This window comes from Delphinus delphis, chromosome X (genome assembly GCF_949987515.2).
Source record: "Delphinus delphis chromosome X, mDelDel1.2, whole genome shotgun sequence".
Lineage (NCBI taxonomy): Eukaryota > Metazoa > Chordata > Mammalia > Artiodactyla > Delphinidae > Delphinus > Delphinus delphis.
Genome location: NC_082704.1, coordinates 98,960,057 through 98,987,861, shown reverse-complemented (window position 1 = coordinate 98,987,861; position 27,805 = coordinate 98,960,057). Strand labels below are relative to the sequence as shown.

General features: G+C 36.9%; 1 protein-coding gene across 1 annotated transcript in view; it reads left to right on the top strand.

Moving 5' to 3' along the window:
• Positions 1-27,805, top strand: part of DMD (dystrophin) — a 2,124,682-nt gene that overhangs the window by 554,580 nt on the left and 1,542,297 nt on the right. The window contains exons 10-11 of the mRNA XM_060001925.1: positions 15,063-15,251; positions 16,163-16,344. Coding sequence (XP_059857908.1) covers positions 15,063-15,251; positions 16,163-16,344 — 371 coding nt within the window. The remainder of the gene's footprint in view (positions 1-15,062; positions 15,252-16,162; positions 16,345-27,805) is intronic.

Here is a 27,805-nt window from a genome sequence, read left to right as displayed (position 1 = left end):
GCACCCCACAACTACTGAAGCCCGTGTGCCTAGAGCCCATGCTCTGCAACAAAGACAAGCCACTGCTATGAGAAGCCCGCGCACCGCTATGAAGAGTAGCCCCTGCTTGCCGCAACTAGAGAAAGCCCACGCACAGCAACAAAGACCCAACAATAAAATAAATAAGTAAATAAATTTATTTAGGAAAAAAAACTGAGGAAGATGCTTATGTTCAACAGTGTCAAATGCTCTAATGGAATTGAAGAGGGTGCCGTTGGGGGAGAAGCACTGGGTGTGATGTTTTAGATGTCGACTTGGAAGCTTTGAGAAGGCTGTTTCCTTAGAGGGTGGGAAACAAAAACGATTGCGTAGGTTAAAGGTTGAAGACAGCAAATTGGAAGCAGGAAAGTGGAGTAATCTATTCAGAAGTTCAGTGATGAAAGTGAGGAGGAGATGGAATAATAGACTGGAGAGTGATAGTATTGGACAGTTGTGTTTTAGATTGGGAGAGGTTTAAGCACGTTTTTTGTTTTTACTTCTATTTTTGGCTGCATCGGGTCTTCGTTGCTGTGCGAGGGCTTTCTCTAGTTGCAGCGAGTGGGGGCTACTCTTCGTGCAGTGCACGAGCTTCTCATTGCAGTGGCTTGTTGAGGAGCAGTGGCTTGTTGAGGAGCACTGGCTCTAGGAGCATGGGCTTCAGTAGTTGCGGCGTGTGGGCTCAGTAGTTGTGGCTTGTGGGCTCTAGAGCACAGGCTCAGTAGTTGTGGTGCACGGGCTTAGTTGCTCTGTGGCATGTGGGATCTTCCCGGACCAGGGTTCGAACCCGTGTCCCCTGCATTGGCAGGTGGATTCTTAACCACTGTGCCACCAGGGAAGCCCTGAGCAAGGGTTTTGGTATAATCTGCAGTAGTATACTATGTGGTAGGAATCTATAGTACACTATGTATACTGTACTATGTGCTATATGTAATATGTGGTATAAATGTATAGTCCTTGCTATTGTGGAAAAACGGGCACATACAAAATTGACATGAACATTCATGATGCATCTTCAATAACAAGTTTTTGTTCCATTAATATTTAACTAATACAATTCCATTTTTAATAAGCAATTATTATTAGTATTTATTCCTGCTTAATCCTTTTCAATGCCTTTAAGTCTCAGTGTGTCTCCTCCCTTTATTAAGAAATAATCTTTCACGTTCGAGTTTTGTCAGAGAGCAAGTTGGCATAGAGCATAGACCATGACATAGCTGGAACGTTTTAACATGATTTGATTTTATAAAACACGATGCAGTAAGGATCAAACAGTTCTTTATTTTAAAACATTTGCTGCTGGAAATCTGTTACTTATGCAAAAGCTTGCTGATCAGTAGGGCTCTGTCCCCTGAGGCCAAGTTTTTAAGCACTTTCTACAGCTTATTGTAAATAATGCAGAGGGGCAATGGGACCCTTTAAACCCAATTCAAGAAACAAGCCTTCTGAAAAACATGGTCTCCCACAGTCAAGCATTGCAGCAACTTTCCTATTTAGAAAAATGACAATGATGTTCTCAGTTTTGATAGCTAGTTCTTACATGCGTAAAGCTGAGGGAAAAGAAAATATTCTTGACTCACAATCCACAAAATTAATGTGCATATGATCATATCAGTGTATGAATTGTGAATGTTTAACGATTAAATGTGATTCAAAAATAAAAGGTGACAGTAACCAGGGATCAGTTCTTAGACCACATTCATTTCCCTGATGATCTCATCTAGTATCTTGATATCAAATACCATCTGTAGGTTGATTGCCTGCCAAATGTTTCCCCTGGCTCAGAACTTTCTGCTCAACTCCAAACTTAGGCACACAATTCAAGTACTCACTCCTGGTCAATTCAAATTGAACATGTTCAAAACTGAACCGACTAACCCCCGATTCTGCTTCATCAGCAGCCCTTTCTAAGTAAGTAGCAGCTCCACACTTTCAGTTGCTGTAGCTAAATACTTAGTCTCCCTTTTTCTCACACCTTATATTATTGGTCAGAAAATTATGCCAGGTCACCATGACCAATCTGTATCCAGAATCTGGCCCCAACCTCATCTCTGGTCTGGATTATTGAAATAGCCTTTTCAGCTGGTCTGCTAACTTTGGCCCTTCCCTTACCTACATCCACTTTGTCTGCCATATGTTCCTCTTAAAATGTAAGTCAGATCATATCACACTGCTGCTGAAAATCCTCCAATGGCTTGCCACCCACTCGGAGTAGCCCCTCTGTGTTCTGAGCCCATACACAGTCACCTCCCTCTCCCCCTTCATTCCTTCTGTGGCCTTGTCTTCCACAATTCTTGCCTTCTCTCATTCCACTGAAACCATCCTGACCTCCATGCCTTTGCCTCTAAGCACATGTCCCCCACATAGTCACATGATTACCTCTCTTTCGCATCTTTAAGTCTTTTTCTCAAATGATGCTCACTCAGTGATATTTTCCCTGACCTTCCTAAATTAAATCCACAGTGTCCCCTTTCTTCTTCTCGCGTTATTTTTCTCCATAGCACTTACCAGCTTCAAATTTACTTATTTAATTTGTTTAGTATGCCTCCCCTAATAGGATTAGTTCCACAAAGATGTGGGTTTTTGTCTGTTTTGTGTATGGCTGTATCGTCGTTGCCTAGAACAGTGCCTGGCTCTTGGTAGTTGCTCAATAAATATTTGTTGAAGAATCACTAATATGTGGTAGAGCCAGAATTTCATATGCTTTCAGAGCCCTTCTCTACAAAATAAATAAAGGTGTGATGTATTGAATGTATACAATATTTTTTTCTAATTGTTTCTGTACCTGGCAAGTCTGCAGTTATAACAACTTTATGACAAATCATAAAGTTTTCAGTATTATTAGTTCAATTGTCCCTAGAAAGGCTAGACAAAGATAGATTTACCGATTCATTGTGAATATCTTACATACTTATTAAAAAGTAGAATAATAATGGATGTAACATTACTATTTCCATGTTTAAGGATATATTACCTATAATGAATAGATAATAGAAGAGATTTAATTTTCTGAGTTCCTTATTTCTTCCCCAAACAAGGATATACATGTGTGTGTATAGTTTCTAGGTTATGATTGAAGCATTTCATTATAATTAAGCGTTTTTTATTCTAGTTATAAAAATACCCACATCTACCTTTTTTGGGTAATCTTTTGAAAAAAATTCCTTTTCTGAGAGGCAGTAAAATACACTTTGGCTTGATCAGATAATTCCTGTAAAAGAAAAACACATTGAATTTTAAATCTGTTGATTTTACATATGAAGATTTTTTTAAAATACCATATTTGTGACTTAGAATTCAAACTGTTGTCTCATGAACTTTGATATGAATTCGGTTATGCATTTGTATACATTGTTCATGCTGTATTTTGGGTGATATGTGCTGCCTCCTGAGAAGGTTCAGTTTCATTAAGAAGGTCTATATTAATATTGTCAGCACTTTTATATTTCATTAAACCTATGTTTCACTGGTCCTTAAATAGTGATAATTGGATAAAGAAAGTTAAGGAAGCGAGTCAGTCGTAAGAAGTCGTGTGTGTGATGAATAGAAACATCTTTTCTATATGTTTTATTTCTAATGATGTAAAGATAATGTTACATCATTGCAATAACCCTTATATATATCGATACATTATACATTTTAAAGATTTTTTCTATGTCATTTCCTATCTTATGTAACATTTTCTGAACCATGCACTGGATTCCGTTATTATTTTAGCCTATATTTGCTTTGTAGACATTTGCAGTGCTAAAGAAAAATTGATATTTGTCCTGTGGAAAAATGTGTGCCTATGTATTTGTCATAAAACTATTAGATTCCACAAGAACCCAAGGCAAACTCAATTAGCCATCAGGTGTAATTGTGCTTTAGTGCAAATAGTTTTCTTTCCCTAGAGGACAGTCAGGGAGGCTGGTGGCATCAAATGCACAGGGAAGCCTGAAACCAAACAAGGAGCTTTATAGTTTTGTCTACCCCGCATACTCTTTTCTACCTAAGTAACTATTGAGTCATAAATCTTCTTTTGGAAAGCTGATTGTCAATTTCTTTTCTTCACACTGATAAATGGTCAATATATCGGCAATGAGTGTTATGTATTGCTCACTGGCAAGTGGTATCTCTAAAGGTGGCCTATTATATGCTAAAAACAAAAGGCTTTGAATCCTGTAGGATGCCAAAACCTCCAGTCAATTTAGTCAATATTTCAGACAATACAGTTGGAAAAAATCAGTCAAGGCAAATTGCCACTGTATACCTTAAATATCTTTGTGGATCCCATTTTGGTTAATTTTTCTAGCATTTCTAAATGTTTTGCTGTATATGCTGCTGACAAGGAGCAAATTTAATTATTTTGAATTTCGGCAGCCTTTCCTTCCTTAGCCTTAACTTTCTTGTTGAGGTGCTAATGAGCTGTGAAAAGGCCAAATGGAAGAGAAATAAGAGCTCCAGATAATCCATACTCTGATAAACTACTCCCATGATAATTGACAGTTTGTGGTGCTTCTGGGACAGTGGGAGAAATAAGCAATGTTGGCCAAGTATGTGGAGCAACTTGTGCTAATAACATTGTAAAAGAAGTTTACAAGGCAATCACGATTCTTTTAAACAAATATCATGTGTGTACCTTCAGGCCTAGGCACAATTTGATTATCCAAAATGCTTTGTAGGTCAAATTGAGCTGCCTCCCAGGATTTCTATATCAGGAGATTCTAAACATACTTGTGACTATTTCCCTTCTGGCTTAAATGAATTTCCTTTTCCTGATTTATAGTTTCCCCAGAACAAAGACATATTTGACCTTCATTTTCTGCTCATTTGCAGGATTTTTAATTCATCTTCATGTTACAGTTTTTAATTGCTGGCATATTTTAATACTCTAGGTTTAATTCATTGTTTTAATTTGTGTAGAAATAATTCCGTTTCCTTCCTAGTGTAATATGAAATAAGGCCAATATATTAAAAAATACCTTTTTATAGACTAAGCAGTGATTTTATAGAAAATTTCCAAGGGTTATACAAATCAAGAAAATGATAACTGACTCTACACAAGAGTATTTTTAAAATAAAATTTTGTTTTTAAATATAGTATTGATTATATCAGTATGTGAACAAAGAAAGCATTTTTATTCCTTTTGTTTCTTCCCTTCCTATTTTCAAAAGTAGACCAAACAATTTGAAATATGCCAATAGGCATGTTTTAGATGTTGATATATGTTCCAAGTATGATTATATATCCCAGTGATATTGTTACGTATTTTATAGTATCCATAATTTTATGTGGTGATTTAAAAATTCAAGTATACCAGTAAATTTTAGGGCATTGTACTAATGAAGCCCATTGTAAATATTTAAAAATCTTTATATGAGCAAGTTGTCTATTGAGAATACAGAAATTGTACACCAAAGCCAATCTTTTTATAAACATGTAAAATTATTTACAGAAGGGTCTAGGGGAGAGAGAGACTGGGTGAATCAAAGAATTCTATCATTGGTTCTTGGGGTGTGTGAGAGACTTATAATCATTACATTCAAAGTATGGCACATTCTTACATTTTTGATTTTTAAATGCATATTTTTCAACCAATATAGCTACATCTGGGAAATGCTTCTTCTCCTTAAGTTATGAAAAATATGTCTGGCAACATAGTTAAAATTGTAGGCTTCTGAGAGACAGATACTGAGTTCACCTCCCATCTCTGCTCTTTACTAACTGTGACCTTGGGCAAGTTTCTAACCCCTATGCATCTGGTCTCCTTCCTGTAAAACGTAGACAGTAGGCATTCCTTTTGTTGTAAGGTTAAATTAGGTATTTTAATGATGTGCTTGCAGCACACCTTACAAATAGTAAACACTCAATGAATTATACTTGTGTTGTGTTTATAAATTCTATAGGAGTTTAGAGGATGATAAAAGCATTATAGATTAGAGCATAGTCTACAAAGTGGGGAGCACCTAACCACAAGATACACAAGATGATCCACTGGGGTTTCAGAAGAACATAGTATGATGTCTCTTCATATGCATACTTTATTTGAAATTAAGAAAGAAACTTTACTAATTTTTAATATACAGGTTTTCAGATGATTTTGTATAACATATGGTCCTTGATGTCCTCGGTCAGACATATTTAATCAGATGAATTGGTATTGGACCTTATTTATTGGCATCTTTGGTGTTCTGGATGCATTGCAATGCATGTGAACAGTTAAATGTGTTTACAGGTTGTATTATCTTAAGTAGTAAAATGCTTATAATATTTTGCAATAAAATCGGAGTGTCCCAGAGAATACTTTTTACTGCACAGAAATGTTCTAGTTATCACATGGTAAAGTATTTGAAAAAATGTAGTATATATTTTCTTTTTCAAAAAAATAAGTGTTCCAGATATGCTGAACATTTCTGTTTTGGCAAATGGCTGTGCTTACCGTGTCATTTCTCAGACATTTCCAGAAGCAGTAAAAAGACTTGATCTCTCCTTTCAAGGCAAATTTCTGTATTAACCGACAATGATTAAGAAAAGAACTGCATTTTATAGGAAATATGTGCTATGGAGAGTGCATTTCGAAAATGAATATTTGACAGTATTCTCATCATAAGTGTGTCAGTTATGAAATCTTCTACAACTACACACAGAAACTTGAAAGGAAATATTTTAAGTGCATTTAAAATATAAATGAAATGTTTTCATGAGGTTTTGAATCCGTATTATAAATATGAAAATGTTTTCATTTGATATTGCAAGAAATCCTGATTTAGATAATAGAAGATTAAATTTTTTAGCTAAAACTTTTGTAATACCTGGTAGATTGGGTGCAGAGTGAATAGGGCAGCTAAGTTGAATCAGTCCTCAAAATTGCTATGGGACAACGTGATTAAAAAAGTGGAATATGAAAAAAAAAAGGTCGTGAAGAACCTAGGGGCAAGATGGGAATAAAGACGCAGACCTACTAGAGAATGGACTTGAGGATACGGGGAAGGGGAAGGGTAAGCTGTGACAAAGTGAGAGAGTGGCATGGACATACACTACCAAAGGTAAAATAGATAGCTAGTGGGAACCAGCCACATAGCACAGGGAGATCAGCTCCGTGCTTTGTGACCACCTAGAGGGGTGGGATAGGGAGGGTGGGAGGGAGGGAGACGCAAGAGGGAGGAGATATGGGGACATATGTATATATATATAACTGATTCACTTTGTTATAAAGCAGAAACTAACACACCATTGTAAAGCAATTATACTCTAATAAAGATGTAAGTTTAAAAAAAATAGAAAAAAGTGGAATATGCAGTCACAAATGTTATTTTGATAAAGATGAACACTTTACAAAGTTGAAGAGCAATATTGTAAGGTTCAGGAAGAGTCATACAGGAGATGAGATTTGAGCTGGAACTTAAAGGCGAATATTTAAATATGTTTGGAAAAGTATTTTTGTTGTTGTTTTTGTTTTAATATGTTGGTAGCAGAGAAATAAACAAATAGGAAGGTGAAAGATGAAAATTGATTATTTGTAGGTTTCCAAAGCTGTGAGACAGAGAATAGAGGAAAACATCTGAGACCACTACATGTTAGGGTATGAATTTGGGACTGTATTCTAAGAGTAGAATCACTGAAGTTTATTGCATGTAAGAGTAAAATACCCGTTATAAATGTGGCAGCTATGCTCAAGTTGGATTGAAGCAAGCAAAAGATAGAGAAGAGGGAATCAATTTGGGGAGTCATTAACCTCATTTTTGTGTTGTTTTAGCACAGAGTTTCTCAAAGTGTCACTCCTGACATTTGGGGCCTGATCATTTTTTTGTGGAGGGGGAGTGGGTGGTGGTAGTACTTATGCTGCTGTTGAGCTGTGCAGTGTAGAATGTTTAGCAGCATTCCTGGCGTCTACCCGCTGGATGTCCTAGATGTCAGTTGCACCCTCTACCCCCAGCAGTGACGATCAGAACTGCCTCCAGATATTGTCAAATGTCCCCAAGAGGGCAAAACAGCTCCTGGTTGAGAACCAGTGGTTTAGGGTGATGTCACTAGGAATGAAAAAGAAGAGGTGAATGTGAAATAAATTGTAAAGTATGTTGTTTGCTGGACAGCTTTCAACCAAATTGTTGAAAATAAAAGAGCAAGTCATTTCAATAATAATAAAAGGGTTTGTTTTTAAACTAATACACACATATGTCTTTATGACATGTATTTTCTACGTCAGACCCACTTGGGACTCTGTTTTGCATTCCTACTCATGTTTTCCATCGCCTCATTTTATAATATATACATATATACCCTTAAATTCTTTTTTTTTGTTTTTTTTTTGTTTTTACCTTAAATTCTTTTATAGTATCTTCCCTAAATCAGCAGTGATTCCTCCTAGCTTGTAGCCCACCCTGACTTTTGAGTCTTCTACTTAAAGATGTGAAAAGAAATATTAGTACAAGAGATAAAAAACTTGTCAAAAGGTTTCACAACTTTTATTTCTTTCAAATACAGTGAGCCTTTATACACTCTTCTCAGTTCTCTAAACCTTAAGATTAAGAGCTTTAATTGTTAATGAGACCCTGAAGTATATACCTTGGAGCATGCACACTCTTGTTAGGAGCCAATGATAAAACTGAAGAACTGCCTGTTGCCTTCAGCTGACTAATCTACCTGCACCAACAGGGTAGAGGCCTGCTCTGGTCTTTTATTACTTGGCTTGAGGCAGAGGGCAGAATTTGTGGCTGTTAATGAAATCTATCTAGAGTCTTCCCAGGGCTTAATATCATTTGCATTTCCCTTATAAATGTCAAAAAGGCCTTAAACAAAGGATCTCTTTCCTTGAAGAGAACAGATAAGGATGTGTGTTTTAGAATCCAAGCAACCTGGTTTTAAATACCAGATCAGCCAGTTACCTTTGTGACCTTTGGCATGTTATTTAATTTTTCTGTTCCCGTTTCCTCATCCTACTATTTTCTGTCATCTTGAACTGTTGTGGTGAAAAATGATATAATGCACGTTAAGTGCTTAGCAAATTGACTGACACAAAGTGCCCAATAAATAATGGCAGCTGTTGTTATTGCTATTAGAGATGTAGTCGTTGTTGTTGTGATGGTTGTTTTAATATTGCCATACAGCAGGCCATAATTTTTCCTAAATCCTCATTAGGGCTTAACTTTGAACTGAATTTCAGGCACAAGCAATATTAAAAATTACCTATTTAATGGTATCATTAGATTCAATGTCATGTACAGTGTTGCATGATGGATTAACTTCTCGTAAATCACTTCTGTAATCATTTTTCATACTTTGAATAATACCCTGGTTTACATGTTATATCTCAGAGGAAACAGCAGAAATGTGGCAAGAATGTTTCCAGATATAAATCCTGGTTCCTCTGAACTGTTCTTCTGTTACTTAGTAAAAGAACCACTTGGTTATCCCTCCATGATCCTTTAGCTTTCAAATAATCTTTCACTGAAGGATAAAGATTATAGAATACACCCAAAAATTCACCATCCGTGCATTGTCTTACACTGTGTAAAAAAGAAGTGTGACACATTTAAAGGAGGTAAGTGACAAAACTTTCAAAAATTCTTGAAGCATTTATACATTCAAGAACAGTAAAACTGTTTTTATCCAGGTTAAAACTCATATCACATTTTAAGGTTAAATTTGAGGAAGTTGCCAAAATAGATCAGTTTCAACAGAAATATAAAAGTACTCAGCGATAGATTGTGCCCTCTGGAAACGTCCCAGCTATTTTTCTAAGAGCTTTGTGGTTTGCTGGATTGCTGGTTTCACTACCTATGTGTTGCCATTTGATGACTTATCTCAGTTTGAATTGCCAAAGTCATGCTTCTAAAAATACACACAGCTCATTCAACTGTGTTTCCTCATAAAAATCGTTTGCCATTTCAGCGAACATTGGTCCCCAAGTACAGGCGTTGCAAAGCATTTCTTGGAAACTAGAATGTGCTTAGCATTTTATATGCATCATTACATATAATCTTTTCAACAGTCCTATGGAGATATATTATTATTTTCTTTGTTTTACAGATGGGGAAACTGAGACACAGAGAGGTTGAATAACTTATCCCAGGTCAGCTAGATAGTAAACTGGTTTTTAAAAAATATTTATGTATGGAGTCGTGTCAAGCCTATCACTCTCTGTTTTATTATGTCAATTTCTATTACTAGAGATGAGTTTCCAGACATTTGTCCTGGACATTGCAGGACTAACACATATACTTATTTGTCTTCCCCCATTACTTTACTCTTCTGCTGTCTACTCCTTCACCTTTATGCATTAGCAACATCTTCAAGGAACACAGGTGACAATATCTAGTAATTCTTCGTGCAAAAGGGTAGTAATTAAGCCTTTGAAGTATGTGGGTAATGTTGAATAAATTTTAGTGTTCTTAATTTTGAAAACAACCAGAATTGTTTCATCCATCCATTGTTATGCCTCTCATCTGAATCATTATTTGCCCAATGTACTGCAAACATAAACTACTTTTATAAAGACAGAAATTAAAATAAGATCAAAGCATAGGAAAACAATTATTTCCAGTTGATCCTAGCATCTCCATTCATGAAATGATTGGTGTCTCTTTCTTATGCATAGATCTTTTTCTGTAAGAAGCAAAGATCAAGTTCCCTAGAAAATTTTCTTTGCCATAATATGTATGAACTAGTGACAAGCTAAAGTGAAATATGTAATACTATGACAATGAATACATATTTTGGGAAACTAAAACCAGAAGCATAAGCCTATGTGTCCTTGTTTGTTTCCAAATTCTCTTTCAAAGATGGACAAAAAAATAAATAAATAAAAATAATATGTGTTTTTCCAAGGGTTTTATTGCAAATGTGCAAATGTGGAATTCAAGCAAATTTCTTCTTTCATGGGTTTACCTGAAATTCTAGAACCATTTCCAGTTTTGTTCCATGAGCTATAAATTTTTTTTTTCATCTTGATCCGGAACATATATACATATACATTTATACATAGACACACACATATATATACATATCTGAAACAAAAATTCACTAAATAATCTAGTCCTTAATATAACTTACACAGACTGGTATTTTTATTCTGTTTAATTTTAAATAGAATATTCCTGGTCATGACCCACTAAAATGATTTCATGAATCATTGATGGATCATGACTTACAAATTTGAAAAGCAGTGGTCTAGACAGAGAAAAAATGACTCAGAGTCTAGCTGACAATTTTGACCATAATCATGTATATATGTAGAGCTGATTTATGGATATAAATAATGATTAATTGAGTTACTTATGTAATTTTACATAGCTTATTCATGTTTGAATTTACCTTTAATATAGCTGTCTTTGCAAAGTTTTTGTTTTATGAACATCCTCAGACAAAACTTTTAGATTCAGAATTTATGAGTGCTAGACAGCATGTCCTAAAGTATAAAGATTTGCCTTCTAAAATTTTCTCCGAAAATTCAAGCCTCTGTAAATAGCAGTAAGTCATGATCTGTTTACTTTTTTAATCCAAATTGTACAGTAGTAAAATATAGTATTGTGTTACTTGAGTAATAGTGTTGTTTACAATTTATCATTTGCAAAAGATTATTTGAACTCAAGATTGTTAATAAGTTTTAGAACTTTTAAATAGGAACTAGATTGAGGTTCAGGTTCAGAAAGGTTTGATTTAATTGATGCTTGCTCTTAGAAGTTTCCTGGGTCATTTTTTCTATAGGAATTATCTGGCCCTTGAAATCTGGACAGTGACTTAAGAAGGTAACCTTGGAGCAGGTTGTGTTTCAAAATGGTTCTTATGTGTAGAAGAATCGAATAATAATTAATAGCTATCGCCTACTGTATTGGGTTCTTGCACAAGATCAGGTATTCTGCCAAACACTTTATATACTCTCCTTTAATTCTTACGGCAATCTTAGGAAAGTATTATTGTTCTCATTTTACATAGGAGGAAGCTAAGACTAATGATGGGGCTAAGTAACTTTACCAGGGTGACAAGATTCAAACACTGATTGTTTGCCTCCAAAGCCCCTGGGTTTTATAACCACTTTTTATTGTACATAATAAATGTCCCATCTCTTCTCACCCATAACCCAGGGAAGGCAAAATATCCAGGAGTGGACTGTACTTTTTTTCCACCTGCATACAGGGCTGGCTAGCAATTTGTACAGCCCAGTGAAAAATGAAATACGGAGCCCCTTGTTCAAAACTGCAGGAAGGAAAGTGCTATTAAAATTACTAAAATATAAAGCTGTTTACTTAATTCTATGGTCTTTCTCTCAACTTGCCACCGTGTTTATTTGCTATTTGACATACTGAATAAAGAAAATTAAAATTTTAAAGTATCAGCATGAGTTTTACTGCCCATTGTTATATTGTGCAACTGCAGTTGTAAATGCAAATATAAGATCGTTTAACTCAAGCAGAATCACCAGCATCGCACAATTTGTATTTCAGAGCTTGTGCATGCATATGTATTTCATTCTTAACATGGAAACATTGTACAACTAAGCTGTTTTTATTTCACTTCTTGATAGGTGTAAGTTCTACCCATGTCCTGTGCCTTCAGCTTACTGATGAGTTAAGGAAGGAGTGAAAGGAAAGGAACCATCTTGCCCTATCTTTCCCTTTCTTTCTCTGTCATCAGTTTCAGCATAAATGGTTGGCTAATACAGGAAAGAAATAAGAGTAAGAAAGGATATGATAGGGTTCATGATTGTTCTTTCTGCATTGGAAGCAAGTTCCCATTCAAACTGTGAAAGCATGACTTACTGGGGCTGTCAGTGCCCCTCTCATTCAGTCATAGTTACCTTCCGCTCACTTTGAGTCTGCTCAACTCCCACATGTCATGGGTCCACCAGAAATCTAGGCTCATGGGACATCAGAAACACTATATGCAAATGGGACAAACACACCTATTGTACTTATCTCCTCTGCTCACATGCATACTTCATCACCCCATTGGACTTCACTTACAAAATCCAAGTTCAAAGATAAAATTATTAAGAATTTTAAGACGGCAATGTCAAAAAGCAGATAAAACAAGCAAGGGGTCGTTCTGAGTCTTGGGCACTGTAAAACTGCTCAGGTTGCCCAACCATGAAGCTGGTTCTGTCTACACACATCTCCCAGGCTACGTTTTTGTGACTTTTTTCCTCTTAATGATGACTTTTATGCTTATTATTTGTAGTATTTAGGGTTAGAGAGAAGGGATACACCATGAAACTTGTTCTAACCCCTCAGCCCTTCAGAACTTGCCTTGACCTTGGGAAGGGCCAGTGCAACTAGCCCTCTTGGGGCATTTATGCTCTGTTTGAGATACTGGAGTTGGGTGATTTTGACTTAACAGGATGACATTATTTCTTCCAGTTCTCTAGAAATAGATTAAGAGTGCATCATTTGATGAAAATATTACACCAAAGACTGCCACTATGCTTTTTCATCCTAAAGGACTTAATAGAGAAATTTATCATATTAAAGTTTCAAAATTGGAGCATTTATCAGAAGAGCACAGTTAAGTTGGTGCTAGCAGCTCAGTGGGATAAGGCCCAGAATTGCTGGGGACTGGAAATTCAAGGCAGGCATGGCAGGGAAGAACCATCAAAAGGATGAATTTTTCTCTAGGCAAGGTCCTGAACCCTGCCCCACCCCCCCACAGCCCCCCACACCCCCCCACCCCAAGTAGTTTCTGATTGTTTTACAATGCCGTTTGTTTCCTTTGTAAAATCCTGTTTGTTAGGGCCCAGTGTTTGCTTGCTCTCTTTATAGGGTGTTCAGAAGATTTCTCTCCAAATATTTCTCCAATATTTTTGCTGTGACTACTTCAACTATTTGCCTGTGTCCCTTACCTCAGCAGGAAACCCTCTTGAGTGTGGGCCTTGTCAGGATTTCTAAAGCCCAGCAACCTGCCATGAGTGCAGTTGGCCTAAAGAAAAATTTATGCATATTTTCTTATTTGTTCAAATTTTTGCGGTTGATAATTGCCTTCAGGTTAAAGCAGCAGGCACATAGCTTACCCCAAGAGCTCTCTCCCATCACTTGGTAGTACTGGTACCATAGCTCCTGAATCTCTGCAAATACACAGCCAGGTTTAGAGGTCAATATTCCATCCTAGAAGCTACCGTCAGCTCTACAGGTGATTCTCTTGAGGTCTCCATTACTTGGCTTGAGGTGGTGGAAGGTATGGACGTGCATCGCACTCCAGGGGAATCCTTTCTCACCAGATTTCTCCAGTCTCCTTGTTTCCTCTTACACACCTTTGAGCTAGGCAGTGGATTAAGGGTGGTGGGACAGTTTTGTGGTCCCTTCTTAGCAATTCCTTCATAGGTGGCCTGGATCTTCTCTTTAGAATTATGAACACTTTGTTACCATTGTTCTCAGCTTTAGGATCCAAGGAGAAATTACAAGACAACTGTTGGGAATCTCAGTTAACATCCTGCTAAATAAATCTGGTAGCAAATACTTCGCCTAAGATAATGTCTTGTTATTTAAACCATGGCCTTCTGGAAATAAAGGCTTAAACTCACAGAAGTCGTTATACTGTTAGAAATGTAAGATGTGTGAATGAGGTTATTTCTTTTTAAATTTTACCTTTCCCCCACTTATTTTCATACTGATAACTTGTCTGTGAATTTTTAGAAATATTTTATTAGGGGATCTTGGGAAGAGATGTTTCCTTTAATGTTATTGCAAAAGTTATGTACATATAATACCAATAATGTATATGTAAAGGATTGAAAATATGAACTAAAAAAATTTACCTATGGATGAAAATCCATGGCATTTAAAATACAACATGAAGAGATGATGTACTAATTCACTCTTTATAGTAATCTAGAAGAGCTTTAATAAAATATTAATTTGAAGTGGATTCCAACTGCCATTTGAGAATTTGTGTGTATATTTGTGAGAATGTTAAAATGCAGGCTCGTTATTGTATGTTTCTGCTGTTCATGTCTCTGATAATGCAAGTGGACATTTCTAGCATTTTAAATATTTCATTTGATTTATCATTTAATGTACTGGAACAGTCTGCCAAGATACTAATTGTATAACACCCAATTTGTTTTATTGTTCAGCGTTTGGAAGCTCCTGAAGACAAGTCACTTGGCAGTTCATTGATGGAGACTGAAGTAAACCTGGACAGTTACCAGACAGCTTTAGAAGAAGTACTCTCATGGCTTCTTTCAGCTGAGGACACATTGCAAGCACAAGGAGAGATTTCTAATGATGTAGAAGAAGTGAAAGAACAATTTCATACTCATGAGGTAAAGCAAAACGTCGATTAATAGGGATTTCCCTGGTGGTCCAGTGGCTAAGACTCCCGGGTTCGATCCCTAGTCAGGGTACTAGATCCCACATGCTGCAACTGAGAGATCGCATGCCGCAACTAAGAGATCACATGCCGCAACTAAAGATCCTGCATGCCGCAACTGAAAATGATCCTCCAAGCCACAGCTAAGACTTAGTGCAGCCAAATAAATAAATATTTTTTTTTTAAAAAAAACATTGATTAATGAAATAAGGCATATGACTTATGATAAGTCTCTCTGTTTTCCTCAGTTACTCTATAAGATCCTTGTATTTTGATAATTTAGTGTTTATTTTGAGAAGGAAACAAAATAAACGTTCATGTGTTTGGCATTCCAGTAGCCGGCTTTGGAAGTTGTCCTTTGGAGAATAACACTTGAAGATGCTGAGATTAGATTCTGCCAAAGACTCATATAGGAATATGAAAGGCCAACTCCCTTCTCTTGGGTCAAGGTCAATGCTGAGATAGAACTTACACTCCAGAGTACCTGTGGGGTATCAGACTGAACTACCCTCAGTGGGAGACTTTTCCTGAGATGACACACTTACTTGGCTTCCTCCCCTCCCCAGTCCTGTTTCCTGCTTCTTTGGCTCCCTTGTAGATCTCTCCTGAGATCTCCTCCTTAATAAATCACTAGCACATAAGTCCTGATCTCAGGGTCTGCTTCTGCAGAAGTTGACCTAAGCTAGTAATTTTCCTTAATTCTTACTAAAAACAGTATTTTTTTCTTAAAAATTAAAATACTTTTACTGGGAATAAAGTTTAAATAGGCTACAAATTTAAAATAGCAAAAAAAGGAAAAAAAAGATTCAAAACCATAATGATTTCCCTACAGTGTCAACTCTTATCAACTTCTTTCTTTCTCAGGGGTATATGATGGATTTGACATCCCATCAGGGACGGGTTGGCAATGTTCTCCAATTGGGAAGTCAGCTGATTGGGACAGGGAAGTTATCAGAAGATGAAGAAACTGAAGTTCAAGAACAAATGAATCTCCTAAATTCAAGATGGGAATGCCTCAGGGTAGCTAGCATGGAAAAACAAAGCAAGTAAGTCTGTTTTTAATTTCTAATAGTAGCAAGTTTTAGAATCTTACTATTATTTTGATGCAGTTTCTTCTTTAAGTTAGGATTCTCAGTTCTTTCCTAAAGTATGCAGCTCTTCCTCAGGGGGCATTTTGGTTAGATTTTCATGTCTGTTATAGTTTGGTTTTCACTTTTGTAATCGAAGTGGAGATATTGGAGAGAAGAACCACTATCTACAGAACTATACTTTAAAGGTTCCTAAAGTTGTTGTCATAGTTAATATTTTCCAAGTTTTCTCCAGAAATTAAAATGTGAATATACAAGACGTGAAGTTTACACAGGAAATCATGCACATAAAATCACATATTAGGTACAGTTGACAGGAAACTTCTCTTCTGAAGGAAAAGCTCTTAAAATATTTTTCATATGTTTATGGAAATCCTCTTGAAAAAAGTTTCTCCTGTGTTTGGAAATCCTTCTTCAAGTATTTGCATGATTGTGAATTATCTTAAAAATATATATTGACTTAATCAAAAAAGAATTTTTGAGACATTTCTGAAAATGACATATTTCTTATAAAGGTAACAAGTAGATCTCATCATTTTGAATGTGGTGCTTTGATTTACATTGTTAGGTGTGTGTATTCATGTAGAGCCTATTGAGACAAGATAGATTTATTTCTAAATGAAAAGAAATGAAGTGCCAACTGTGGATTTGAATACATTAAGCTAAAGAAATTGTCCAAGAGCCTTAAGTTTACTAAGCTATTATTTATGAAGATTAAAACCTTTAAAATACGACCAAAGAAACTCATTAGATATGCTGGAAGGATTGTTATTCCAGTACTAAATTATAGTGTGACAATAGGGAGGGGAAAAACACATTTTTTTTAACATCTTTATTGGAGTATAATTGTGTTACAATGGTGTGTTAGTTTCTGCTTTATAACAAAGTAACTCAGTTATACATATACATATGTTCCCATATCTCTTCCCTCTTGCGTCTCCCTCCTATCCCACCCCTCCAGGCGGTCACAGAGCACCGAGCTGATCTCCCTGTGCTCTGCGGCTGCTTCCCACTAGCTATCTGTTTTACATTTGGTAGTGTATATATGTCCATGCCAGTCTCTCACTTCGTCCAGCTTACCCTTCCCCCTCCCCGTATCCTCAAGTCCGTTCTCTAGTAGGTCTGTGTCTTACACCTAGGTTCTTCATGACATTTTTTTTTTCTTAGATTCCATATATATGTGTTAGCATACGGTATTTGTCTTTCTCTTTCTGACTTACTTCACTCGGTATGACAGATTCTAGGTCCATCCATCTCACTAAAAATAACTCAATTTTGTTTCTTTTTATGGCTCAGTAATATTCCATTGTATATATGTGCCACATCTTCTTTATCCATTCATCCGATGATGGGCACTTAGGTTGCTTCCATGTCCTGGGTATTGTAAATAGAGCTGCAATGAACATTTTGATACATGACACTTTTTGAATTATGGTTTTCTCAGGGTATATGCCCAGTAGTGGGATTGCTGGGTCATATGGTAGTTCTATTTGTAGTTTTTTAAGGAACCTCCATACTGTTCTCCATAGAGGCTGTACTAATTCACATTCCCACCAGCAGTGCAAGAGTGTTCCCTTTTCTTCACACCCTCTCCAGCATTTATTGTTTCTAGATTTTTTGATGATGGCCATTCTGACCGCTGTGAGATGATATCTCATTGTAGTTTTGATTTGCATTTCTCTAATGATTAATGATGTTGAGCATTCTTTCATGTGTTTGTTGGCAGTCTGTATATTTTCTTTGGAGAAATGTCTGTTTAGGTTTATGCCCATTTTTGGATTAGGTTATTTGTTTTTTTGTTATTGAGCTGCATGAGCTGCTTGTGAATTTTGGAGATTAATCTTTTGTCAACTACTTCATTTGCAAATATTTTCTCTCATTCTGAGGGTTGTCTTTTGGTCTTGTTTATGGTTTCCTTTGCTGTGCAAAAGCTTTGAAGTTTCATTAGGTGCCATTTGTTTATTTTTGTTTTTATTTCCATTTCTCTAGGAGGTGGGTCAAAAAGGATCTTGCTGTGATTTATCTCATAGAGTGTCCTGCCTATGTTTTCCTCTAAGAGTTTGATAGTTTCTGGCCTTACATTTAGGTCTTTAATCCATTTTGAGCTTATTTTTGTGTATGGTGCTAGGGAGTGTTCTAATCTCATTCTTTTACATGTACCTGTCCAGTTTTCCCAGGACCACTTATTGAAGAGAGGCTGTCCTTTCTCCACTGTACATTGCTGCCTCCTTTATCAAAGATAAGGTGTGCGTGGGTTTATCTCTGGGCTTTCTATCCTGTTCCATTGATCTATCGTTCTGTTTTTGTGCCAGTACCATAGTGTCTTGATTACTGTAGCTTTGTAGTATAGTCTGAAGTCAGGGAGCCTGATTCCTCCAGCTCCGTTTTTCTTTCTCAAGATTGCTTTGGCTCTTCGGGGTCTTTTGTGCTTCCATACAAATTGTGAAGTTTTTTGTTCTAGTTCTGTGAAAAATGCCTTTGGTAATTTGATAGGGATTGCATTGAATCTGTAGATTGCTTTGGGTAGTAGAGTCATTTTCACAATGTTGATTCTTCCAATCCAAGAACATGGTATATCTCTCCATCTGTTTGTATCTACTTTAATTTCTTTCATCAGTGTCTTATAATTTTCTGCATACAGGTCTTTTGTCTCCTTAGGTAGGTTTATTCCTAGATACTTTATTCTTTTTGTTGCAGTGGTAAATGGCAGTGTTTTCTTAATTTCATTTTCATATTTTTCATCATTAGTGTATAGGAATGCCAGAGATTTCTGTGCATTAATTTTGTATCCTGCTACTTTACCAAATTCATTGATTAGCTCTAGTAGTTTTCTGGTAGCATCTTTAGGATTCTCTATGTATAGTATCATGCCATGTGCAAACAGTGACAGCTTTACTTCTTCTTTTCCAATTTGGATTCCTTTTATTTCCTTTTCTTCTGTGATTGCTGTGGCTAAAACTTCCAAAACTGTGTTGAATAAGAGTGGTGAGAGTGGGCAACCTTGTCTTGTTCCTGATCTTAGTGGAAATGGTTTCAGTTTTTCACCATTGAGGATGATGTTGGCTGTGGGTTTGTCATATATGGCCTTTATTATGTTGAGGAAAGTTGCCTGTATGCCTGCTTTCTGCAGGGTTCTTATAAATGGGTGTTGAAATTTGTCAGAAGCTTTCTCTGCATCTATTGAGATGATCATCTGGTTTTTCTCCTTCCATTTGTTATTATGGTGTATCACGTTGATTGATTTGTGTATATTGAAGAATCCTTGCATTTCTTGGATAAACCGCACTTGATCACGGTGTATGATCCTTTTAATATGCTGTTGGATTCTGTTTGCTAGTATTTTGTTCAGGATTTTTGCATCTATGTTCATCAGTGATATTGGCCTGTAGTTTTCTTTCTTTGTGACATCATTGTCTGGTTTTGGTATCAGGGTGTTGTTGGCCTCATTGAATGAGTTTGGGAGTGTTCCTCCCTCTGCTATATTTTGGGAGAGTTTGAGAAGGATAGGTGTTAGCTCTTCTCTAAATGTTTGATAGAATTCACCTGTGAAGCCATCTGGTCTTGGGCTTTTGTTTGTTGGAAGATTTTTAATCACAGTTTCAATTTCAGTGCTTGTGATTGGTCTGTTCATATTTTCTATTTCTTCCTGATTCAGTCTTGGTAGGTTGTGCATTTCTAAGAATTTGTCCATTTCTTCCAGGTTGTCCATCTTATTGGCATAGAGTTGCTTGTAGTAATCTCTCATGATCTTTTGTATTTCTGTAGTGTCAGTTGTTACTTCTTCTTTTTCATTTTTAATTCTGTTGATTTGAGTCTTGTCCCTTTTTTCTTGATGAGTCTGGCTAATGGTTTATCTATTTTGTTTATCTTCTCAAAGAACCAGCTTTTAGTTTTATTGATCTTTGCTATCGTTTCCTTCATTTCTTTTTCACTTATTTCTGATCTGATCTTTATGATTTCTTTCCTTCTGCTAACTTTGGGGTTGTTTTGGTCTTCTTTCTCTAATTGCTTTAGGTACAAAGTTAGGTTGTTTATTCGAGATGTTTCCTGTTTCTTAAGGTAGGATTGTATTGTCATAAACTTCCTTCTTAGAACTGCTTTTGCTGTATCCCATAGGTTTTGGGTCGTTGTGTCTCCATTATCATTTGTTTCTAGGTATTTTTTGATTTCTTCTTTGATTTCTTCAGTGATCACTTCGTTAGTAAGCAGTGTATTGTTTAGTCTCCATGTATTTTTTACAGATCTTTTCCTGTAATTGATATATAGTCTCACAGAGTTGAGGTCAGAAAAGATACTTGATACGATGTCAATTTTCTTAAATTTACCAAGGCTTGATTTGTGACCCATGATATGATCTATCCTGGAGAATATTCCATGAGCACTTGAGAAAAATGTGTATTCTTTGGTTTTTGGATGGAATGTCCTATAAATATCAGTTAAGTCCATCTTATTTAATGTATCATTTAAAGCTTGTGTTTCCTTATTTATTTTCATTTTGGATGATCTGTCCATTGGTGAAAGTGGGGTGTTAAAGTCCCCTACTATGAATGTGTTACTGTCGATTTCCCCGTTGTTTTTTTAAATTTTTTTTTTGTGGTACGTGTGCCTCTCAGTGCTGTACCCTCTCCCGTTGCGGAGCACAGGCTCTGGATGCGCAGCCTCAGCGGCCATGGCTCATGAGCCCAGCCGCTCCACGGCATGTGGGATCCTCCTGGACCAGAGTATGAACCCGTGTCCCCTGCATCAGCAGGCGGACTCTTAACCACTGCGCCACCAGGGAATCCCCTGTGTCCCCTTTTATGACTGTTACTATTTGCCTTATGTATTGAGGTGCTCCTGTGTTGGGTGCATAAATATTTACAATTGTTATATCTTCTTGTTGGATTGATCCCTTGATCATATGTAGTGTCCTTCTTTGTCTCTTGTAGTAGTCTTTATTTTAAAGTCTATTTCGTCTGATATGAGAATTGCTACTCCAGCTTTCTTTTGGTTTCTATTTGCATGGAATATCTTTTTCCATCCCCTCACTTTCAGTCTTTATGTGTCCCTAGGTCTGAAGTGTGTCTCTTGTACACAGCATATATATGGGTCTTGCTTTTATATCCATTCAGCCCGTCTGTGTCTTTTGGTGGGAGCATTTAATCCATTTATATTTAGGGTAGTTATGGATATGTGCGTTCCTATTCCCATTTTCTTAATTGTTTTGGGTTTGTTATTGTAGGTCTTTTCCTTCTCTTGTGTTTCTTGCCTAGAGAAGTTCCTTTAGCATTTGTTGTAAAGCTGGTTTGGTGGTGCTGAAGTCTCTCAGCTTTTGCTTGTCTGTAAAGGTTTTAATTTCTCCATCAAATCTGAATGAGATCCTTACTGGGTAGAGTAATTTTGGTTGTAGGTTTTTCTCCTTCATCACTTTAAATATGTCCTGCCAGTCCCTTCTGGCTTGCAGAGTTTCTGCTGAAAGATTAGCTGTTAACCTTAATGGGGATTTCCTTGTGTGTTACTTGTTGTTTTTCCCTTGCTGCTTTTAATATGTTTTCTTTGTTTTTAATTTTTGACAGTTTGATTAATATGTGTCTTGGCATGTTTCTCCTTGGATTTATCCTGTATGGGACTCTCTGTGCTTCCTGGACTTGATTAACTATTTCCTTTCCCATATTAGGGGAGTTTTCAACTATAATCTCTTCAGATATTTTCTCAGTCCCTTTCTTTTTCTCTTCTTCTTCTGGGACCCCTGTAATTCGAATGTTGGTGCATTTAATGTTGTCCCAGAGGTCTGTGTGACTGTCCTCAGTTCTTTTCATTCTTTTTTCTTTATTCTGCTCTGCAGTAGTTATTTCCACTATTTTATCTTCCAGGTCACTTATACATTCTTCTGCCTCAGTTATTCTGCTATTGATCCCTTCTAGAGTATTTTAAATTTCATTTATTGTGTTTTTCATCTTTGATTGTTTCCTCTTTAGTTCTTCTAGGTCCTTGTTAAATGTTTCTTGCATTTTCTCTGTTCTACTTTCAAGATTTTGGATCATCTTTACTATCATTATTCTGAATTCTTTTTCAGGTAGACTGCCTATTTCTTCTTCATTTGTTAGGTCTGGTAGGTTTTTATCTTGCTCCTTCATCTGCTGTGTGCTTTTCTGTCTTCTCATTTTGCTTATCTTACTGTGTTTGGGGTCTCCTTTTTGCAGGCTGCAGTTTCGTAGTTCCCGTTGTTTTTGGTGTCTGTCTCCAGTGGCTAAGGTTGGTTCAGTGGGTTGTGTAGGCTTCTTGGTGGAGGGGACTAGTGTCTGTGTTCTGGTGGATGAGGCTGAATCTTTCAGGTGGGCAGGTCCACATCTGGTGGTGTGTTTTGGGGTGTCCTTGGCCTTATTATGATTTTAGGCAGCCTCTCTGCTAATGGGTGGGGTTGTGTTCCTGTTTTGCTAGTCGTTTGGCATAGGGTGTCCAGCACTGTAGCTTGCTGGTCGTTGAGTGAAGCTGGGTGTTGGTGTTGAGATGGAGATCTCTGGGAGATTTTCGCCGTTTGATATTACGTGGAGCTGGGAGGTCTCTTGTTGACTAGTGTCCTGAAGTTGACTCTCTCACCTCAGAGGCACAGCAGTCACTCCTGGCTGCAGCACCAAGAGCCTTCCATCCACACAGCTGCTGAGCTCCCTGAAGCTGCTGCCTGCTCGCTGCCTCTTGAGGTGTGGGGCCGTCCCCTCAGATCCCGGTACTCGTTCAGCAGCTTTGCGTCACGAGCTTTCAGACTCTGAGCATCTTTTTTTTTCCCCAAACTGGGTCTGAAACGAACTGGAGTTCGAAAAACACATTTTTATGCTCGTGTATTTTGAAAGAATAAATAAAGCATATATAAGATAGAATTTTCACGAATATTGTTGTTCTAAACCTGGAGATAGTAGTCTGTGCATGTTGACTTTTCCCCCAGCTGTGATCATTTCGACGATTGCAACTAACCCTAGATGTGAGAATTATAATAGCCATATTATAACTATTAAGTGTCCCCCCCATGCCCAAGGCTCAACTAGTTTATGCCACCCATTTATTATTATAAATCATAAGATATAGAGCCTCCTACTTGTGGTCATATGCCATCATTCTTCAGGTTGCAACTTTTGTTTGCACCGTTTGTGCAACTTAAACAGAGCAACCTCAGATAAAATTTGAAAGTCTTTAAAATCAAACCTCCTCCTTTACTGCCTTTCCCACAGTGGCACCACCCTCTTTTCCTTCGTGCATTCTGTTTTGCCATCCTCTTCTGGAGGTTAAATACCTCCATCGTTCCTCACTCTCTTTTTTCAATAGGACTAACAATATGGGATTAATTATTCATACTAACAGTTAATTAATTGCAGCTTGAGACTGAGTTGAGAAAAGGTGAATTCAGCCTAAAGTTAAAATCCCAAGTTTTTAATCTGTTATTATAACATTTAAAAACAGGTTAATTTTTAAAAATTCCCTTGTTAAAGAGATATCTACCATTAGGTGATGGATGACAACACACACACACACGCATGGATGACCATGTACACACACATATATGTGTAATTTCCTCACCCCCATCCTGCTGGAGGATGTAAAACCTGAAATATCAATATTACTGAGCTAAGATTGACATCAAAGTATAGTTTGTCCTTAGGGAAGTTTGGGGGACTTCGGTTTGTATTTAAGCTTTTAGAATGATTAGCAAGAAGGTAAGGGCAGCCTCTTACCTGGCATAGCTTTTGTTAAAACATAATAGGGGTTTTAAAATGAGACACTAATACAGAACTGCTTGTAGCACATAGACTTGTCTGGACAATTTGTTGAGATACACATACACAAAGGATTTTTTAAGCCAAGCAAATTCAGAAATTTCTTGTGAGTTTGTAAATAATAGTAAGTTTCTCCCACCACTTTCACTAACTCTGTGGGTTTTCATGCATAAAATTCTAAATGAGATAAGCCAGTATGCAAACTATGGAGGACCTGGCTTTTGATAGATTGTTTTAGAGGAATCGAAAGCTGATTATAACAATAGGATGTTGCCAGTATTTAAAAAAATATAATGTGAGGTTTTATTTAATGCTTTACTACATTGCTACCTGTTCGGTTTCTGCTATCATGGCCATGTTGATGATTAGCTTCAATTTGGAGCATTACCTATTGTTTCCAAACATATGACTACTTAGGAGTAGGAAGGCATAGTAAATTGCTAACAGACAAAAAATAGATTAGTCCGCACCTTTCAACTTGCTCCCACAAAGAAAGATAGGATATGGGTAGACCCAGTCAGAAGCCATTACCCCTGCCTAAGCATAGAGTTAGGGTGAGAGGAATGATAATTAAGGTTTCTCTAGGCCTATGAGATATAACCAAAGACAGCTAGAATTCTTAAGTTGTCTTATCACAAAAGTAAAAAAATTGCCTGGGAATACAGATAAACTGATAACTAAAATCTATGAATATTTACACTTGTAAGTTATAAGTTATCTACCAACATATCTATGAGCAGTAATCAAATTACATTCAATATATAGTCATTGTGATATATATAAACACTATATATGTAATAGTGTGTGTATATGTATATAATACTATTTACATCTGTATCTCTATACACACAAATATTAATAAATATTAATGGACTGCCTCAAAATATCAGTTACATTTCAAGGCATTGGGGATACAGTAATGAACACAAGAGGCAAGGTTCCAGAAGCTCTAGAGAGTCTGACATCCAGTAAAATTAAAACACACACACACACACACATACGCACACACACACATACGCACACACACACATATACACAAAAAATATCAGATAGGAATACGTTTTTTGAAGAGATTAAAACGTAATGTGATAGAGTTTGAGTTTGAGGGGCTAACTTAGCCTTTGTGACCCAGGAATGTTATTTCTGGGGCGGTGCCATTTAATTTGAAATTTGAATGACAAGAAGGAACCACAATATACAGATCAGGAGGAAGTACACTTCAGACAGAGGCAACAGCCAATGCAAAAGCCCTAAAATAGGGACAGTCTGGCTTGATAGAGGAACCAAAAGGCCAGCATAGCTGGAGAGTTGCAGGAGGGAAGATTAGATAGCTGAAGTATGAGATGGGGTTGAAATATACGTAGGGGTCTTGTCGTGTATTGCAGTGTCAGGGTAAAGTCAAGGGCTTTGAGTTCTAGCATAAGTACAAGAAAAAGCCATCAAAAGGTTTTAAGTAGGGGAAAAACAGGTAAAGAAAATATCGGTAATACCACTAGAAGAAGACAGGGCAGTTATAATCAGTGCCATAGCCCAGGTAAGAGATGCTAGTATCTTATGCCAGGAGGTGGTTGTAATAATACATGCATGTATTCTACTATCTTAGCCCAGTCATTAATTTATAAACCATTCCTGCTGTATTTATTTTCTTTTTTGCTGTTCTAACAGTCAAGATTTTTTTTTTCCCCCTGGAAACAGGCATCCTTGCCTCATACATACAGACCCTACCTTTATACAGGTTGTATCTAGGAAATGCTGTTTATCCCACAAACCATTAACAATTATCAAACAAAACAGGAAATTTTAAAAATACAGAGGTAACAAAATGCTCTGATTTCCAACTTATGCTAAATCTACTCTAATTTGCCTAAGGGATAAGGTCTCCCTTTCTCAAACACATATTTATGTGAACTGGGCGACATACTTTCCCTCTGTGGTCCTCAGTTACTGATTTCTGGAACAGTGGCAGTTCCACAGAACCTGGCACACCTCTAAAAGATACTGGCCAAGATAGGGTATGAAAAGTAGATTATGAATGCAAAATTATTACGAAATGTAAAGAATTATCATCATTATAAATAAGATGACTAGCCGTAGGTTAATTATTTTAACCATACTGTATAGCTATGCCTCATATATATTTTTTGTTCTTTTTTTCCTCCAGCCTGTTCTAATTCCCTTGCTCATTTTTTCCCCCAAAGGATTTGTTTGTGAATGTTTTCTGTGGGGCAAGGGAACATGAGCAGTGTGATAAAAATTGCATTTGAAGTTATAATTTTATTATTGAAACATTTAAAAATATTCCTTTCAAAGGAATGTAAGTAAAAACATAAATATGTAGATGCTTCTTCCTTTCTTTCCATTTTATTCTATTCTCACTGGATTCTTCCCTTATTAATTTCTTTCCTCTTCAATTCTGATATCTTCGTGGACATGAATTGATAATGAAGCAAAGGCTAATATAATAAAGAACTTTGTTAAGATATCTCTAGCCACACACTACCTTGACATAAACATGCTGCTGTTGGTCAATTACCAATCTTTAACAATGTTTATGAGATTGAAATGAAAGAACTAAGTGCCATTGATTGCATAGTTAAAATAAAATAATTAAGACAAGACAGTATCTGTTGACATGCTCGAGCTGGAAACCTTCAGAAGAGTAGGCAAAATGATTTTTGTTTTGTTTCATTTTTATGCTGTAGAATACCCTTTGGGTGGTGGGAGGTGAGGGAGAGAGAAGAAAAAGACAAAACTTCCCTCTGTGGAAGTACAAGAAGACTACTGGCGTAGGGAAAACAGAAGATTTTCTTCTCTATGAATAAGCTAATTAATTTGATTGAAAAATGCAACCTGCAGAGAGCAAAAGAGATTTACTGACATTTCTACAAGGACTCATAAAGATAAGCACAGCAAGTTCCATCAGCTTCTCTGATAATTGTGGTTAGGACATGCAGGGGGAAACTAAAACCTTTGTGATGGTGAGGGAAAAACAAATGAAAGTAAGTCAGTAAGGAGGCCAAGTGAAGTTGTGTTCTGGTTTACATCAGCAGGAGGAGAGATACGAATAGTCTCTGGGTGAAAATACAAGCCATAACATGGGAAATAATTGTGAATCACCATCAACACTTTGACTGGAGAGAAAAATATGTCTCACAACTCTGGCTCATCTTTTTTTTTTCTGTCTCTCTCTTTCAAATGTCTGTTCCAACCTGGAAATGAGATAACATATGTGGGAGTGAATAGAGCAAAAGAGTTGCTGAACAAATGGGTGGGTTGTTTTCTCCCAAGTGAAGTGACTAACACATTGCACATGTGAATATCTGAATGAATGGATGAATAAATGAATTAATTTCTTAAGTAGTTTTAATCTGTTAAATGAATTTGTTGCAGTGAACTTGTTTTTTTTTTTTTTTCGCGGTACGCGGGCCTCTCACTGTTGTGGCCCCTCCCGTTGCGGAGCACAGGCTCCTGACGCGCAGGCTCAGCGACCATGGCTCACGGGCCCAGCCGCTCCGCGGCATGTGGGATCTTCCCGGATCGGGGCATGAACCCGCGTCCCCTGCATCGGTAGGCGGATTCTCAACCACTGCGCCACCAGGGAAACCCTGCAGTGAACTTTTTAACAGTGTGTAATCTTAGACTCACTTGTCATTTTATATCATGGTTTCATT